This window comes from Mobula hypostoma, chromosome 11 (assembly GCF_963921235.1).
Source record: "Mobula hypostoma chromosome 11, sMobHyp1.1, whole genome shotgun sequence".
Classification (NCBI taxonomy): domain Eukaryota; kingdom Metazoa; phylum Chordata; class Chondrichthyes; order Myliobatiformes; family Myliobatidae; genus Mobula; species Mobula hypostoma.
In genome coordinates this window covers 109,963,042-109,979,269 of record NC_086107.1, presented here as the reverse complement: position 1 = coordinate 109,979,269, position 16,228 = coordinate 109,963,042, and the positions used below count along the sequence as shown (strand labels likewise).

The window sequence follows — 16,228 nt, the reverse complement described above, 5'->3', positions numbered from 1 at the left end:
CTATTTAAAACTGTGTTTTGTTCTAAGCACTGTGTAGTGTCTAACAAGTACACACATCTGATGTTAGTTAGAAACTATAGAACAACAGTCTCCTGTTCCAATTAAGCAGCATAGGGAATCCCACTTATTTTCTTGCCTGTTTTTTGTTCTTTAAGAGTTGTTCCAAATAAGTGGCTGTCTTGATTGACGATGGTCCAGTAAGTCAAAATCCACTGTACTTGTTCATTTCCCATTAGAATTGGACTTGCATCTCTAGTAATTTTTAATAATTGAGTTTTGCATCCTTAATATTTTTTAAAGAAATCTTCCAGTTACCCGAAGTCTTGACATTTGATCTGGTCTTTTGCAATGTGGACAAAGTCACTGGAGCTAGTGAATACAGAAATGTTTTATTCAATAAAATGAGACATTCTTGGAGGAAGAGGCTTGTTTGACCTAATATTACATGACAGTTTGTATACTAAAATCAAAGATAGCAGCAGGACAATTCTGTAGTTACAATGTATCTACAATGTTTCCTTTGAATTACATATAATTCTCACACCTCCTTCGCACCCACATTTCAGACACCCAAAATGAATGTTAATCAGCATTGTCTGGTTTGCAGTTAACTGGTGTCCACAGCTCCAGGGCTGCATTTTAAATATAATCTATAATCCACATTCAGGTCTAATGATTGGTTGCTGAAGTTAATGTTTTGCCTTCAACGCAACTCCAGCATACACCCTAACATTGTCTATTTGTGTTGTTTGAGTTGCCATTGTGTTTCCTGAACACCTGTTTTAGTTGTGCAGTGCTTGTTTCCATTAAGTTTATAACATGCTTTAAAATAGCAAGGTGTGAGTACTTTGTTCACAGGGTATCAGCCAAGCAGTGGGAGCTGAGGACTCTTATTTCCTAAGCACCATGTTAACACAGGTTTATTTCAGAGTTGTTAAAGTTTGGAATGTGTTGTCTAGTTGGGACCTTCATAAATAAATGCTTCCATTATGTATGCGAATGTCCAGGTACGGTTGGAAGTACTATGACAGTATGAAATGATATTTGCAGGCTTCTTTCTGGAACTTGATTAACAGCTTGCATTTATATAGACCTATTAATATAGGAAGATGACGGAACATGCTCTAAACCAGGGGTTCCCAACCCTTTTTATGTCATGGACCCTTATCATTAACTGAGGGGTCCATAGACCCCAGTTGAGAACTCCTAGATTAAAAATGTGTGGAATTTGACATTTATTCCGAGAAAAGCTGAAGTCAATCTCGTGGCAGGATTTAACCGAGATGGGAAATTTAAATTTGACTGAATTAAAAGTAGTTTAGGTCACCAGTGACAGGTGTATGGGAAAATGGTTGGTTTTTACTTGCATTTTGTTGTGGAATACCACTAACATGATAAAATAGTTCCAGTTTAGGGTTGTTTGGTAAGTAGGAGATATCATATTGTGGGTCAGAGAGATATGTTGTGCCATTGCCTGTTATGCCACTGGCATTTAGGGCAGCAACGAAGGTCCACTATCTGGTGGTGTTCAGAGCTTCCTTCATTGTGCCTGTAGTTTCCGCTCGGTTTTCACTACTGTCAGTTATGCAAGATCTGGCTAGAGACTCAGGATACAGATGTAGAAGGATTTTTTATTGCTGTTTCCATAAGTTATTTTTTTGACCATTCAAGGTTGTTAGCGCTGAGCTGAACCCCCAAGTCTGGAGGACCAGTTTTCCACTCTTAGTCTGGCTTCTTCCCTTTGACCTGTTTGGCATGGGTCACCCTACCAAGAGCCAAGGCATAAAGCCCTGACTCCAGCCAATGTAGCTCTCCGGGTCATTGATGCAGGCAAGCCTCCAAACCCTACGATAAGGTTGTGGTCATCTTGGAGGTCAGAATGATATAATTCAAGAAGAAAGACTTTGGTTGGCTTGTACCCTTTCAGTCTCCATTTAAAAAAAAACAACCTTGCCCTTGTATCTGATTAATGTATTTGGATTGTTTGTAATAATTAATTTATATCCTAACATGCCTGATGACCATGCAACTGTTACAAACACATCACATGACCTCGCAATCAAAATCTCATCTCTGGCACAGAGTAAAATAGTGCAGCTTGAATTGGGATGAGGGTGGACCTGTTTATAAAATTGACTGTTTACTCTATACCACTCAATCTTTATTTTCCCCCAAGAGGAGAAATGTTAGAGAGCGTGGGAAGAGGAAGGTTGAAAGGAGAAGCGTGGGCATGTTATTTTTTACGCAAAGTGTTTGGTGCCTGGAATATGTCGTCAGGGTTGGTGGTGGAAGCAGACATAATAGTGATGTTTAAGAGGCAGAAGAACAGGCAGGGAATAGAAAGATGTGCAGGCAGATGGGATTAGTTTAATTTGGAGTCATGGTTGGCACAGACATCAAAGGCCAAAGGGTTTGTTCCTGTGCTGTACTGTTGCATGCACTTTGGGTCTATTGTCATCAATCCGTATATACTTATACATAGAATTTCAGTCGCGCACAGGTCAACAGCAATGTCAAGGAGAGTACTTTGAAGACTAAATAAATGTACCTGGCTATTGGATAAGACCAATGTCTACAAAATCCATGTGGGGACTGCAGCAAATGTTATGTCGGCCAAACTGGGAGAAAACTATCCACGAGGGTCCATGAACATCACCTGGCTGTAAAGCGGCATGACCAACTCTCCCTAGTCTCTACCCTTGAAGATTGAGAGGGGCATAAATTTGCCCGGGCATCAGTGAAAGTCATCGTGCAAGAGAGTTCCTAGAAGCATGGTTTTCTGCGAACAATTCTGTAAACAGACATAGACCTTGATCTTATTTGTGAGCCAATGTGAGCAAAATTCCAGGCCACAGCGCATGAAGTTTGCTATGTAACCAGTGATGAGATTTCCTCCCCACATCACCATTGAGTTTCCGAAATGACGACCAATCAGCTGATTGATAAATCTATAAAGGCCAAGCTTTTGAAGGACACACCACAATGAAGAGTGCACTTGTGATGTCTCCTTGCATGGTGACAAAATGTTTGCAAATGTATTGCCAAGATTGGAGAATAACTCAACCCAATGTATATACAGCTAAACAAAATGTTCCTCAGGGACCAAGATGTAAAACATAGTACTTAAGACCATAAGATATAGCACCAGAATAAGGCTATCTGGCCTATTGAGTCTGCTCTGTCATTCCCCCTCAGCCCCAATCTCTTGCCTTCTCCCCATAACCCATCATACCCTGACTAATCAAGAATTTATCAACCTACACTTTAAATGTACCGAATGACTTGGCCTCCACATATTCACCACGCTCTGGTGAAAGAAATACCCATACAAGTATAATATTATCGCAATAATAACATAAAATATTCTGTAGATGTACAAGTTGACATAAAGTGTATGTAGTTAAATATGCAACAGCATAATGCTACTGCCATTGTCATAAAATTGTGTCCTGGGTGGTGGAAGGGTTGATCAATTTTATTCTTGCAAAAGCAGTATGATCCCCTAAAAGTTCCTGTAATTGAATTGTTTACAGAAATTAATTTGCATTATTAGAATTGCTTTTTATTTTGCTTGAATTTGCAACTGTGCTGATGGTTTACTCAGCATGATAAAATTAGTATTGATTATTTAGAGAAGTGATAATGAAATATTCTTCTCTTTTAGACGCCGTGGGAAGGTGGACAGTATAAGCTTCGAATGCTGTTTAAGGATGACTATCCCTCATCGCCACCAAAGTGTAAGTGTGCAGACATTTCATTTGTCACTTGGATTAATCAGTGACCCGCTGGAACCCTCCAAGATGCTCTAGATCTCATGATATGGGGGAGAGACTTGTTCGTTTTTGATAGTTCTTTGTTCTCCTGGGTTCCCATTGGATCTTCCATGATTAAACATTTGAAAACTAATGGTTCATCAGAATTTTTGACCCTTCGCAGCAGTTTAAAATTAGGACACAACACTTGATTATTTTTCATGTTCAATTATAGCAGATTAAATATAAATTTGGTAAATTGGTTTATTACTGTCATATGTTCTGTGGAAAAAAAACTTGTCTTGCATTCTGTTCATACAGATCAATTAATTCCAACAGTACATTGAGTTAATATAATAATGCATAATGAAGTGTTACAGTGACAAAGGTGCACAGTATGACAATTCCATACGGAGTTCTTTTATTTATATAGAAGTGTTGTGGGAATAGGCCCTTTGAGCTGTGCAACCCAGCAACTCCTGACAACCCCGATGTAACCCTAACCTACTCACATGACAATTTACAATGACCAATTAACCTAGCAGATAAATTTGGACTGTGGGAGGGAACCAGAGCGCCTGGAGAAAACCCACACGTTGCAGGGGTTGGGGATAGGTTTGGGAGTGGTGTGGATGGTACAGAGACTTCTGAGAGTGCGTTCCAACCTGGGGCCCAGACACCCCACAGTTAACGGTAGAGATCCATGGCATTAAAGAGGCTGGAAATCCCTGCATTAGAGGCTGCTGAGATCGAACCGTGGACTCTGACGGGGCGTAATCGGAATCACTTTATTGCCAGAATTGATTGTGGTTCAGTGCCAAACAAAACACAGGACAATACCATAAGAGACAATACGATAGCAGCTAACAGCTTACAAGACAGCAGTGCACTCAGCCGTGAGCAATTGAGCTAACTGCTGTGCTACCAAGTTGCTGGCATATATCTATTGCTAGAAAGTTTGGGACCTTGACACACGGTGAATCTGTTAATGCAACCTGCTGTTGTGTGAGTTCGGATGCAACAGCATGGGTTTTAAACTTGCTATCATTTCACTGGCACTTGCATGGAGCGGGCATTTTTCAGTGTTTTCCTCAGCAGTTTCTGGGGTAGGCTTGTATTACGAGACCCTACACACTGATCTAGTCCTGGGCTTCCTAGGCTGGGGTGTTCATTCTCATAGATTTGACTCAGGTCTGTGAAGGAGAGGGTTTTATTTAGCCACAGGGCGTTGAAGCTGTGGACTTCATTACTACAGACTGCTATGGGTGCCAAGTCATTGGGTATATTTAAAGTGGAGGTTGATTGGTTCTTGATTGGTCAGGGTATCAAAAGTTACAGGGAGAAGGCAGGAGAATAGGATTGAGAGGGATAATAAATTTGCTGGGCCGAATGGCCTAATTCTGCTCCTCTGTCTTAAGGTCTAAGAGGAGTGGTGAATGCAGTGAGAAGACATTATTCAATGAAACCAGAGCTAATTTTATATATATATTTGTGTGTGTGTGTGTGTATATATATAGAATAGAATAGAATATCTTTATTGTCATTGTTGTGGAGCAATGAAACACAGTTTAGCAGCTCAACGTTTTGCAGCATGACAAAGAATATATACATAAAATAAACTCTAAAACCTCAAGAGTTCAGTCCAAAATTAATAATATATGGATGGGGTGGTAGGACTATTGCACACCTGCCATTCCTGGAAGTGTGATGCATTTAGCTGCCGCTGTCTTAGGAGGAGGGCAGGAGAAGGGAAGGGGGTGTTATACATTTCACTGCTTGTGGGTAGAAGCTGTTAAAGGAGTCTCTTTGTTTTTGTTCTTAATGCTCTATATCCCTTCCCAGAAGGTAGAGGAGAAAACGGGTGATGTCCAGGATGAGTGGGATCCTTTGAAATACAAGTAGCCACCTTTTGAAGTCTGCCAGTATAAATGTCTCTGAGGGAGGGTAATGTTGTGCCAATAACCCGCTCTGCTACCCTCACCACCCGCTGCAAGTCTTTCCTGTTCTGTTCTGTGCAGCTGGCAAATCACACTGCACAGCAATACGTCAGGAGGCTCTCTATAGTTGTCCGATAGAAGTTGATCAGCAGGTGATGAGGGAGGAGAGCGTGCTTTAGCTTCCTTAGGAAGTAGTATATAGATAGATATATAGATCTATAAACACAACTGAAATTGTGTGCAGTTTTAAACATTTTTTTCAAAAAGAGAAGTGTGTATTTATACTGTAATTCGAAGCTGTTTGAAATGCAAACCCCTTTTTCCCCTCTTTTGTTCCTCTCTAATCTCCTTAACTGCATCGTTGATCATCAACAATATTAGCCAGCTTCACTTGAAACCATTTCAATGAAAAGGCCAGGTGGATAAAGTCTTCAGCATTTGTAATGACTGGAGAACAGTACAGTGCTTAATCTGGCAAAGGCTTAAAAGAGAGCCTCCAAAGGAAGTGGGTTTGAAAACTGAATCAGGTGTAAAGGAAAATACAATAAGCTGTGGCAGTGGATGGAATTTAAACTAAGATTGAGTTTTAAAAGTCAAGAGGTTATGTTGCAATTTTATAAAACTGGTTGGGCCACATCTGGAGTATTATGCACGGTTCTGATTGCTCCTGCTATAGGGAGAATGTTGAGGCTTTTGAGAGGGTGCAGAAGAGGTTCACCAGGATGCTGATGGGTTTAGAGATCATGTGCTATCATGAGAAAACAAACTTGGGTTGTTTTCTCTGGAGCAGCAGAGGCTGAGGGGAAATCTGATAGACGTTTACAAGATTATGAGAGGCATCGATAGAGTGGACAGAGAGTATCTGTTTCCCAGGGTTGAAATTTCTAATACCAGAGGGCATGCACTCTTTAAGATTATAAGCTAGCTCCTGCTGATGGAGGCACAAAAGACTGCAGGTGCTGGAATTTGGAGCGGTGCATGAAAAGCTGGCAGGACTGGAGTTCCTCAGCTTGCTGCCCAACCTGCTGAGTTCCTGCAGCTTTTTTGCTGCTTTTGATGTTTAGTATGGAAATAGCATAGTTTTGAATATAGACACATGCTCAGTATACTGATAACACAAATGTGTGTCCTATGGAAATTTTGATTTGCCATTCCAGTTGGTATCTATTTAGGTCAGCCTATTATGGTGGTTGCAAAGTGTAACCTTTTTTTTAATAAAGCATAGCCAACTCCTCGGGGAAAAGGGAAGTTTCAGATTCAGTAGAGCAAAAATCAGCATGAGGAAAAATCTCAGTGGGTCTTGCAGCACCCGTGGAGGCAGAAGATGCAAGTTGAAATTTTGGGTCAAGATCTTGCGTCAGACTGAAGGGGAATAGGAAGAACGGACAGTACCAGTGGCATGAAAGGGTGGGTGGAGTGGGGTTTGTGCAGTAGAGGCAGCTGGGTGACGGGGGCAGTCAGCTGGGGAGTGGATGATTGACAGGTGTAACAAGGTCGGGGAGAGATTAACTAACAAAGCTAGGTAGACAGGAAAGTGCGTGTAGGAGGAGAGGACTGGGGGATGTGGGCTACATGATTTCAGAAACTTCAGTGTTCACATCGTTGGGTTATAAGTTACCCAAGTGCAATATAAGATGTTGTTCCTCCATTTTGTTTGCTGCCTCCGTAGCAGTGGAGAAGACTGAGGATGGACAGGTTAGTGTGGGAGTGGGAAGGTGAATTATAGTGACCATGCAACTGGACGCTCGATGACAATGGCAGACAGGTTACCTTGATCTCACCAATGTGGAGAAGGTCACATCATAAGCACCAGATACAGTTGACCAGCTTAGTAGATGTACAGGTGAATTTCCTCCTCACCTGGAAGGGCTGTTTAGGTCCTTGGGTCATAAGAAAGAAATTGCGAGCCATAACAACTTACTGATGGAGGTGTATGGAGACTGGATGTTCATTTCTTTCTTGAATAAAGAATTAACCAGTTCCCTTCCACTCTCATCTACTTGGCAGAGGATGTCCTCACCTTCAACTTCTTTTTAGATTCCACACACTTTCTAGGGTAGCTATGGGCACTTGCGTGAGGCCTTGCAGCACCTTTGGAGCTATCCTTATTCCAAGCCTGTTCTGGCAACCGCCTAAGCACTTTCTCCACTACACTGATGCTGCCTCTTACACTTGTGGTGGATTTCATTTCATCACTTTTGCCACCAGCTTCCACCCTGCCATCATGTCGTAGATTGAATCTCTGATTCTCTCTCAGGTGATGGACTTGCCACTGACATCTCCTCTCACCCTGCTTCCTGTAAGTATACCTTCCCTTTTTCCCAATTTTTCCATTTCTGTTGTGTCTGTTCTCAATTTGAGGCCATCCAATCTCGAGTTTCTGAAATATCCTCCACTAGAAGCAACCCTTCCATTGATGGGAGCCCCCACAGTAGCATAGCAGTTAATGCAACGTTTACAGCTTGGGGTATTGGAGTTCAGAGTTCAATTTGGTGCCGTCTGTAAGGACTCCCCTTGGAATGAGTGTGTTTTCACCAAGTGCTCTGATTTTCATTTTGATCATTGTAAATTGTCCCATGATTAGGTTAGGGTTAAATTTGGGGTTGCTGGGTGGTGTGCCTAAAAAGGGCCTATTCCAGATTGCATCTCTAAACTAATTAATAAGAATTTCCTGTGTGTCTGCTCTGACCCCATCCTCCTCTCCCCAGGCAGAATATCAGTAGCAATCTCTTGATTTTCACCTTTTACAGCATCCAACACATTATCCTCTGCAAACTCCCAACGCGATCGCTCCACTAGCCACATTATCCCCTCTTGACCCCCACTTTCTGCTTTCTGCAAGTATAATTGCCCCTTCTTCCCTGTGCCCTTGCTCTTTCCAGCAGATGTAACATCTGTCCCTCTCTCTCCCACCCACCAGCTCCCCTAACCAACCACCATCTAAGAACCCAAACAGCCCTTCTAGGTGAGCCAAAGGTTCACTTGCAGCTCTTTCAACCTGGCCTACTGATTCAGTGCTCATCATATGGCCTTCCCTGGTGTGCCATGTGTAGACTAGGTGAGTTCTGTGGAGCACCTGTGCTCTGTCTGCAATAGCTTGTCTCAAGCTTCTGGTCATATCATTTTAACTCTTTATTCCCCACGCCAAGCTGTCCTTCCTCAGACGTCTCCAGTTCTGTGAGGAAGCCAAACAGATTGGAGGATAGCATCCCACATTCCACTTGGAAGGTGACAACTCAGTGGTGAATGTTGAGTTTTCAATTTTCTTGCTTAAATAAAGTCCCAACCAGTTCCCATCCACTCTTATCTGCTTTGGCAGAGGATGTTGTTACCTTCAGCAATATGTCATTTCCTCCCACTTTGGGAGGAATCAAAAACTTTCATTTCCACACACACGGTTGCATCCTCCAATACACTCTCATGTCCAGTTGGTTTTCTTCTCCCTTTGCTCATGTGTCTAACCTCTTTCCCATTCACCTTCATACTGAAATATACTGGCACTTTTCCCTGTGTCCCCCTCGGTCCTGCTGCAGGCTCACAAACCTAAATATTGAACTACACTTTTTACCTGTACCTGAGTTCTTCCATCATTCTGTTATTCTAGATTGATTTGTCTTCAGGTTGAGTAGATACGGACTCTCAGATTTTCAGCCAGGTTGTTAATGAAGGAAGCAGAATTAGGAGTGTGCTGTATTGAGACCTCTGTTGGTCAAGGTCGACCATGGGTATTGCATCAGAGCATCTACAAGTACACAAGCCGGGCAGTACAGTATGGGAACAGGCTGTTGCCCATGCAGCAGGCTCCCTCTCTCCATACAGCTGATGAATCCAAAGGAGTGCCAGAGACCGATACAATTTAGCACCAGTGGCATCACAGGAGATGCCATTCAGTGTTGAACTCAACATATCCTTAGGGACTCCAGCTCCAGATTTTTCCTAAGCCTTCCCCATGAGTGGGTACTGTATAGGCACAAGGCAGCAGAGGTTTGAAATCAGGGTTTTCCTTCTCCTAGATGAGCTGCCAACCATGGCTGATGATCCCACCTGCCCAGAGGAGCTGATTTTAAGGTGCAAGAACCTGCCTTTGCCCCTTCCGTCAGTAGAAACAGTTCCGCGGGTTTAGTAGTTACGCAACATCACGCATGAGGCCAGGACTTGTCTTAGTTGTCAATGGCTATTTGAGGTGCACACTTATTGAGAGCATTTAATAGATACTGGGTGCTCATCCCCACTACCTCCCCAGCCTTCCAGCTAGACAACCTTAAAGAACCAGCGTGCTGTATAGGGCAGTAAGAATGAAATATGAAAGTATTCAAGGCCTAACTCTGTTTTTATGTCATATGGTTGTATTGGAACAGAAGGACTGTGGTACAAGGTGAGCTTACTCTTTTAGTACATTCCAGGTCAATCCAGTGCATTGGTCATGAAGCTAAATGCACAAGGTTTTAAGGAAGCATTTTTCAAAATTGTTCCACCAGGTAAATTTGAGCCACCAATATTCCACCCAAATGTCTATCCCTCTGGTACGGTGTGTCTATCCATTCTGGAGGAAGATAAGGACTGGAGGCCAGCCATCACTATCAAGCAGGTCAGGTGCCATTATCATCTTGCCCAAACTTTTTGTGGAGGAACTGTACTGGCTGTTGAACTTTTCATCATTGACCTGTGATCTGCTTTTCAAAATAGATATTACTAGGAATTCAAGAACTTCTTAACGAGCCAAACATTCAAGACCCAGCACAAGCAGAAGCATACACAATCTACTGGTAAGTAGGAGAACAAATGAACGCTGTGTTTTCAGTAAACCCAGCACTGCTTTTCATTTAACTATTAATCGCACTAGGGAAAAGATACTACTTAACTTACTAACTTCTGACCTGTTCATCCAGTTAGCTCTGAAATGGCGTCACAGGTGACTTTCCCTGAAGCTACATTTTAACCATCATGTCTTTTTTGGATTGTCACAGTTTTAAGTTTTACTTGCTGGGTGGTAAAACACATTTTCTGGTTCTTAGTTTTCGATTATCTGCAGTTTTAACATGGATCTGGACTGTCTGTCGCATTACATAAAGTCCACTGATACTTACTCCAGCCAATCTATAAGATTTAGGAGCAGAATTAGGTCTTTTGGCCCATCAAGTCTGCTTCGGCATTCCATCATGGCTGACTTATTCTCCCTCTCAACCCCATTCTCCTACCTTTGACGCCTAATGAAAAACCTATCAACCTCCGCTAGATATACTCAATGGCTTGGCCTCCACAGCCATCTGTGGCAATGAATTCCATGGATTTATCGCCCTCTGGCTAAAGAATTCCCTCCTAATCTCTTCTAAAGCGACACCCTTCTATTCTGAGTCTGTGCCCTCTAGCCTTAGACTCTCCCACTATAGGAAACAACCTTTCTCTGTCCACTATGTAGATCTCTTGATGGGTTTCAATGTAATTCTTTCCCCCCCACCCCCATTTCTACTAAATTCCAGCAAGTACAGGCCGAGAGCCATCAAACGCACCTTGTCCTTTAATCTTTTCATTCCTGGCATCATTCTTACGAACCTCCTCTGGATCCCCTCCAATGCCAGGATTAACAAAGTCACCAAAGAGAGTAACTGGTAGAAATGAAGTAGTCTTTTTTTTACGACAAAACGAGACACAGCAGGTATTATATTGAGACCCTTTCGGAGGAAGAGGCCTGCTCGACCCAATATTACATGACATTTTATATGCTAAAGATCAAAGGATAATGTATCTATAATACTTTCTTCTGAATTGCGTATAACTTTTCAGACGACCTTCGTATCCACACTATAGACACCCAAACGAATTCTAAATTACCATTGTCTGGTCTTCCAATTAACTGGTTCACGTCTCTTAGGAACCCATTATCTAGAGCTGTGTAACAGTCTTAGACAAGTGCCCAAAACTGTTCATCGTACTCCAAGTGTTATTTGCCTTGAATAGAAAAGTACTGGCTGCTGATTATTCTGGAGGAAATATGATTTAATCATTATATACACTGAAATTGAACTATTCTAAAAGATGTACAGACCTAAATTGTATCATCTATTATCTGTCAGAAAACCATTAAAAAGTGTACTCTGTTTATACAATCCTGGTACTTTTGAAGAAGTAGCCAAGACTGGATGTGCATTAACGTGTAAATATTTAAAAGATGGGCACTTCTTTTGGTTTGTGAAGTAAAATTTGAAGTTTCCCTGTTGTTTACAAATTAGAACTATTGATGGGATGTCACAATGTTGGGATCTTGATGACAGTATAATTTAGGGTGACGTATGAATTTATCTATTTAAAGATACAGCACGAGACAGACCCTGCTGGCCCAATAAGCCACACCACCCAGCAATCCCCTGACTTAACCCCAGCCTAATCACAGGACAATTTACAATGACCAATTAACCTATGTCTTTGGATTGTGGGAGGAAACCCATGGAGAGAATGTACAAAGTTCCAGACAGCAGTGGGATTTGAACTCTGGAAAACCTCGAGCTGTAATGGTGTCAGGCTAACTTCTGCGCCACGGAGGCCAGCTGAGCAGGGTAAAATTTACAGTATCTCTGTAGGTAGAGGTGATTAAGAAATGCAGAGTGCTTCAATCTTGAGTATTCTACCTGAAACCCAGCTAAATATTTTCTTTCAGAATACAACTGAGTTGTAAGTGACCAGTACTTAGGGGATTATTTTGTGTGTATCGTCATATAAAGCGAACGAAGTTGGTGCGCCACAATATAGCACGGCACTATTACAGCTCAGGATATTAGAGTTCAGAGTTCAATCCTAGTGTCTTCTGTAAGGAGTCTCTACACCCTCCCAGTGGAATGCGTGGGCCTTCTCCAGTTTCCACCCACAATCCAAAGATGTGCCAGGTAGGTTAATTGCCCCATGATGAGGTTAGGATTAAATAGGTGGGTTGCTGGGTGATGCGGCTCGAAGAGCTGGAAGAGCCGATTCTGCTCTGTATCTCTAAATAAAAATAAAATGCATTTGTTCGTATTGCTGATTGTTTGGGAATACAAAAAAGAAGTTGCTGTTAAGATAGAAATGTATTGTACGATTTTTTTTCTGACTTCTGCAATTCCCTGTTCATTGTTCACAGCCAGAACAGAGTAGAGTATGAAAAACGAGTGCGAGCACAGGCCAAGAAATTCGCTCCAACATAAAACCCACACAACAAAAGGATATGGATTTCTGACTGTCGGCTAACAAAAGAAGGCACGCTATTCACATTTAGCAAGTTCCTGTTACAAGCAATTGGGAATCTTTGGGGAAAATAAATGCATCATTACTTGGACAGTTCTAATTCACACAAAAAAAAAACAAGGCAAATCATCTTGGCACGAAAACTTGCTGTGTTTCTGTGGCGGCTGTATTAAAACGTTTTAATTTATATTAAAAAAAAATTGCCCTAGTACTCGGGTCAATTGGCCTTCAGTGTAGCCAGAAGTTCAGGCTCCAATTTAATGTTGGCTGACAAGAAAATAGCAGTCAGTTTTTTTTCCAGCTTTCATCCACTATGATTTTTCTGGCCTATTTCTAAGCATCTCTAAGTTGTCAAGCTTCCAGGACTGTATTCATCAAGAGGAAGATTTTATGAGAAGAAAGTGAAGAACTATTGTATCTATTTACATACCACGATCTGCATTTTGCTCTTAATACCAAGGCTTTCTTAAGTCCACAGTGGCTCTTTAAGAGAGACTTGGAAGTCCTGTAATAAATGGTGTATTTTTAAAAAAAAAGCTGCTAATAAGATATTCTTTCTATCTACCCATTCTCCAAATCACATCAGAGTTTTTTTTAAAGCATTTGTGTTACTAGTTTGTCTTTGGAAGGACCCATCAGTCATCCTAAATAGTACATTCTTGGTTCTCAGCTGGAGAAACTGAACAGGCGCACCCAGCCTGCTGTGTGGTGTATTGGCTCATGACCTTTTTATATCTTAAAGTTGGTTGCTCCTTTTTTAAATGTGGTAGATTGGCACGTGTGAGCTGTTCGACCACAACTCCCTGCACGGGCGCACTGTTGCCACTTCTGGTTTCTCTTTGTTTTGGATTTCCTCCCAGTGCTGCTGTAGCTTAGAGGAATGTAGTACTATCTTTCGGAAAAGTGCAAGTGAATGTGCCACAGTTTTTAAAAATCGGGACACAAAATAAGTGGAATTAAGACACCTTTGACATCTTGGTGCAGGTTAGTGGCTTTGCAGAGGATCTTTTAAGCTGGCCTAACCATATAGAAAGGTGCATATTTAAGATTTGGACTCGGAGGAAGGGATTTTGCATCTGCCCCCATCCTTTTCACATATTAGTGGTGAGGGAATCCTCAGCAATTCTTAACATTATAACATTGAATGCCCCTGCAGTTATTACAGAGGTGTTTTATATTTCTAGACATAATTTAATTGGATGTGGCTATTCTCATAATATACATCCTGAGAGTTCTGGGTGTGAACGTGGTTCTGGTTTGCATGCAAAGACAAGTCCTCGTCCTCTCGCTGGAACAACTGCAGCTTGGCTAACTTCCTCAGGTGTCTCTGAAACTTGATGGGAAGCAAAGTGCCCGTAGGAAAAGTGTCACTCATTCACGAAGAAAGACTTTCGACAGGCCTAACTGGCGTGTGAAGTCAGTCACCAGTGTTATATCCTTTTGTGTAAAAGGTTCTTGTATTTCCATTTTTGTACAGTGCTGAGCATCAAGTAATAATGTATGTAAAACAATCTTCATCAAGATGGCTGTGCTGTTTCCTTAGCTTTCAGCTAGCAACATATTTCTATCTGCAGCCCAGTTTCGAATAGTTGGTTGCCTCGGGAACCTGTGGAATTATGAGTTAAGGATGTTATCTATTGGTTACTGGCCGGATTTGTAATTACTCGGCGCAGTAGTGCATTCACATTTACAGAATCGGGAAGCAAAATGTTTTGTGGCATAATTTGAATTTGCCGATTGCATGAAGGGAAAGGGAACTGGAGTACTTTTTAAGAGGTGTACATCTTTTGCAATTGGAAATTCTTTATCTGCTAACATTGCTTTGAAAATTATTGGGGATTTTTTTTTAAACACACAAAAACTCGGCTTTGGGGAATGAGGGCTGATCACCTGGCCTTTTCCCTGTCTAGATTAAAATGTAATTCTCAGTGAACTTCCTTAATTGTGCATCTATGCCAATTGAACCAGAACAGGCACTTGCTAAAGAAATTAAAAAAAAAACTCCCTTGGAATACTGGTACATTCATTTCTTTGTTTATATTTTTTGATGGATAAAGCAACAAAATAAAATAAAAAAAACTTAAACCAGTATTCCAGGGTAGTGCTGTAAACTTGTACAATACTTTTATATCTTTTTTTTCACAGTCCATTGGATTTTGAGTATGAAATTGGCATGTCTTTAGAATACATGCTGATTTTAATGTTCCCCCCCCCCCAACCTTGCCTCCCTGGGTAAAGAAACAAAATTTTAAAAAATATATTGATGGTTGTAATGGTTGCCTATTGCATGGCTGCGTGTGGTTGGGACTTTAGTGTGTCAGTGTCACCTTGCTCACCATATAAAACCAGAGAGCCTTGAAACTGGTAATTGCATGATGAGGCCCCTCTTCGGTCCTTTACTGTGTTCAAGATATCATGATATTGGATGAAATCAAAAGGCTTATTTCAAACAGTCAGGTTCCCCTTGCATTCCCTAATAACCTTCAGTCCTCGTTTTTGCATCTTTTAAGTTGGAATTTGTGACATTTTAATGAAAATCTTGAGCTGTCATTCTTTTCAGTTCAAACTGTACGAGAACCAACCCTTGGCGCAGAAAGATTAAAATAAAATTCTTTAGGTTATGGATGGAATCTGTAATAAGGGTTTTATAGATTTGTGTAGCTGCCTGAACTTCTACAGTTTAATAAAAATGCAGGTTTATTCCCGGTTGCTTTCTTTTCTTCCTAGTGTCTTTATCATCTGACCATGAAGTGATCCAAACTTGTAGACACTGTTCTTAGAAACAACTGAATGCCAGCTAACTTGCTTTCATTTGTCTCATTAGAAAACAGTTGCTGCATTTACCTGATACCTTGATTCTATTTTTTAATATATCACACTTGGCTAAATACTTATTTGGAAGGAAAAGTGATTTTTTAAATCTATTTTTTGAAAAAAGATATGATTCTTATGATATGCAGTCCAAAAATCAAAAGCCAGCTGATCAGTTGGTGATCCACTGCACTCACTTGGGTTTTCATTGTCATGTGAGACAAAGGATTGTAACTTGAGCTCACTAAAGTGTCAAGGAAAAGCAGGTAAATTTTCATCAGTAAATATCTTAATTTGAAGTGCACAGTGCCTCTGTTAAAACAACCTAACAGATTTGTAGACACGGCCGATTTTTTTTTTTTTTGCTGGGTTAGTTTATCCAGGCCATTGCTCATTTTCAAGGTTACACTCTGGACATCTGTATCATTCATGTAATCTTAATGCAAGTATGGTGACATTGTGAGACATGACTGACAAAAAGTCTGCTGTCTTCCCAAACACACTTCCAAAAGC

At 41.2% G+C, this 16,228-nt stretch overlaps 1 protein-coding gene across 3 annotated transcripts in view; it reads left to right on the top strand.

The window, feature by feature from the left end:
* The window catches only part of LOC134354098 (SUMO-conjugating enzyme UBC9), a 57,461-nt gene extending 41,593 nt beyond the window's left edge, over positions 1-15,868 (top strand). For all 3 annotated transcript variants that reach the window (XM_063062858.1, XM_063062857.1, XM_063062859.1), the window contains 4 exons: positions 3,665-3,737; positions 10,168-10,277; positions 10,376-10,455; positions 12,801-15,868. In XM_063062858.1, the coding sequence (XP_062918928.1) occupies positions 3,665-3,737; positions 10,168-10,277; positions 10,376-10,455; positions 12,801-12,864 (327 nt within the window). In that variant the 3' untranslated portion in view covers positions 12,865-15,868. The remainder of the gene's footprint in view (positions 1-3,664; positions 3,738-10,167; positions 10,278-10,375; positions 10,456-12,800) is intronic.
* The last annotated feature ends 360 nt before the right edge of the window (positions 15,869-16,228 follow it).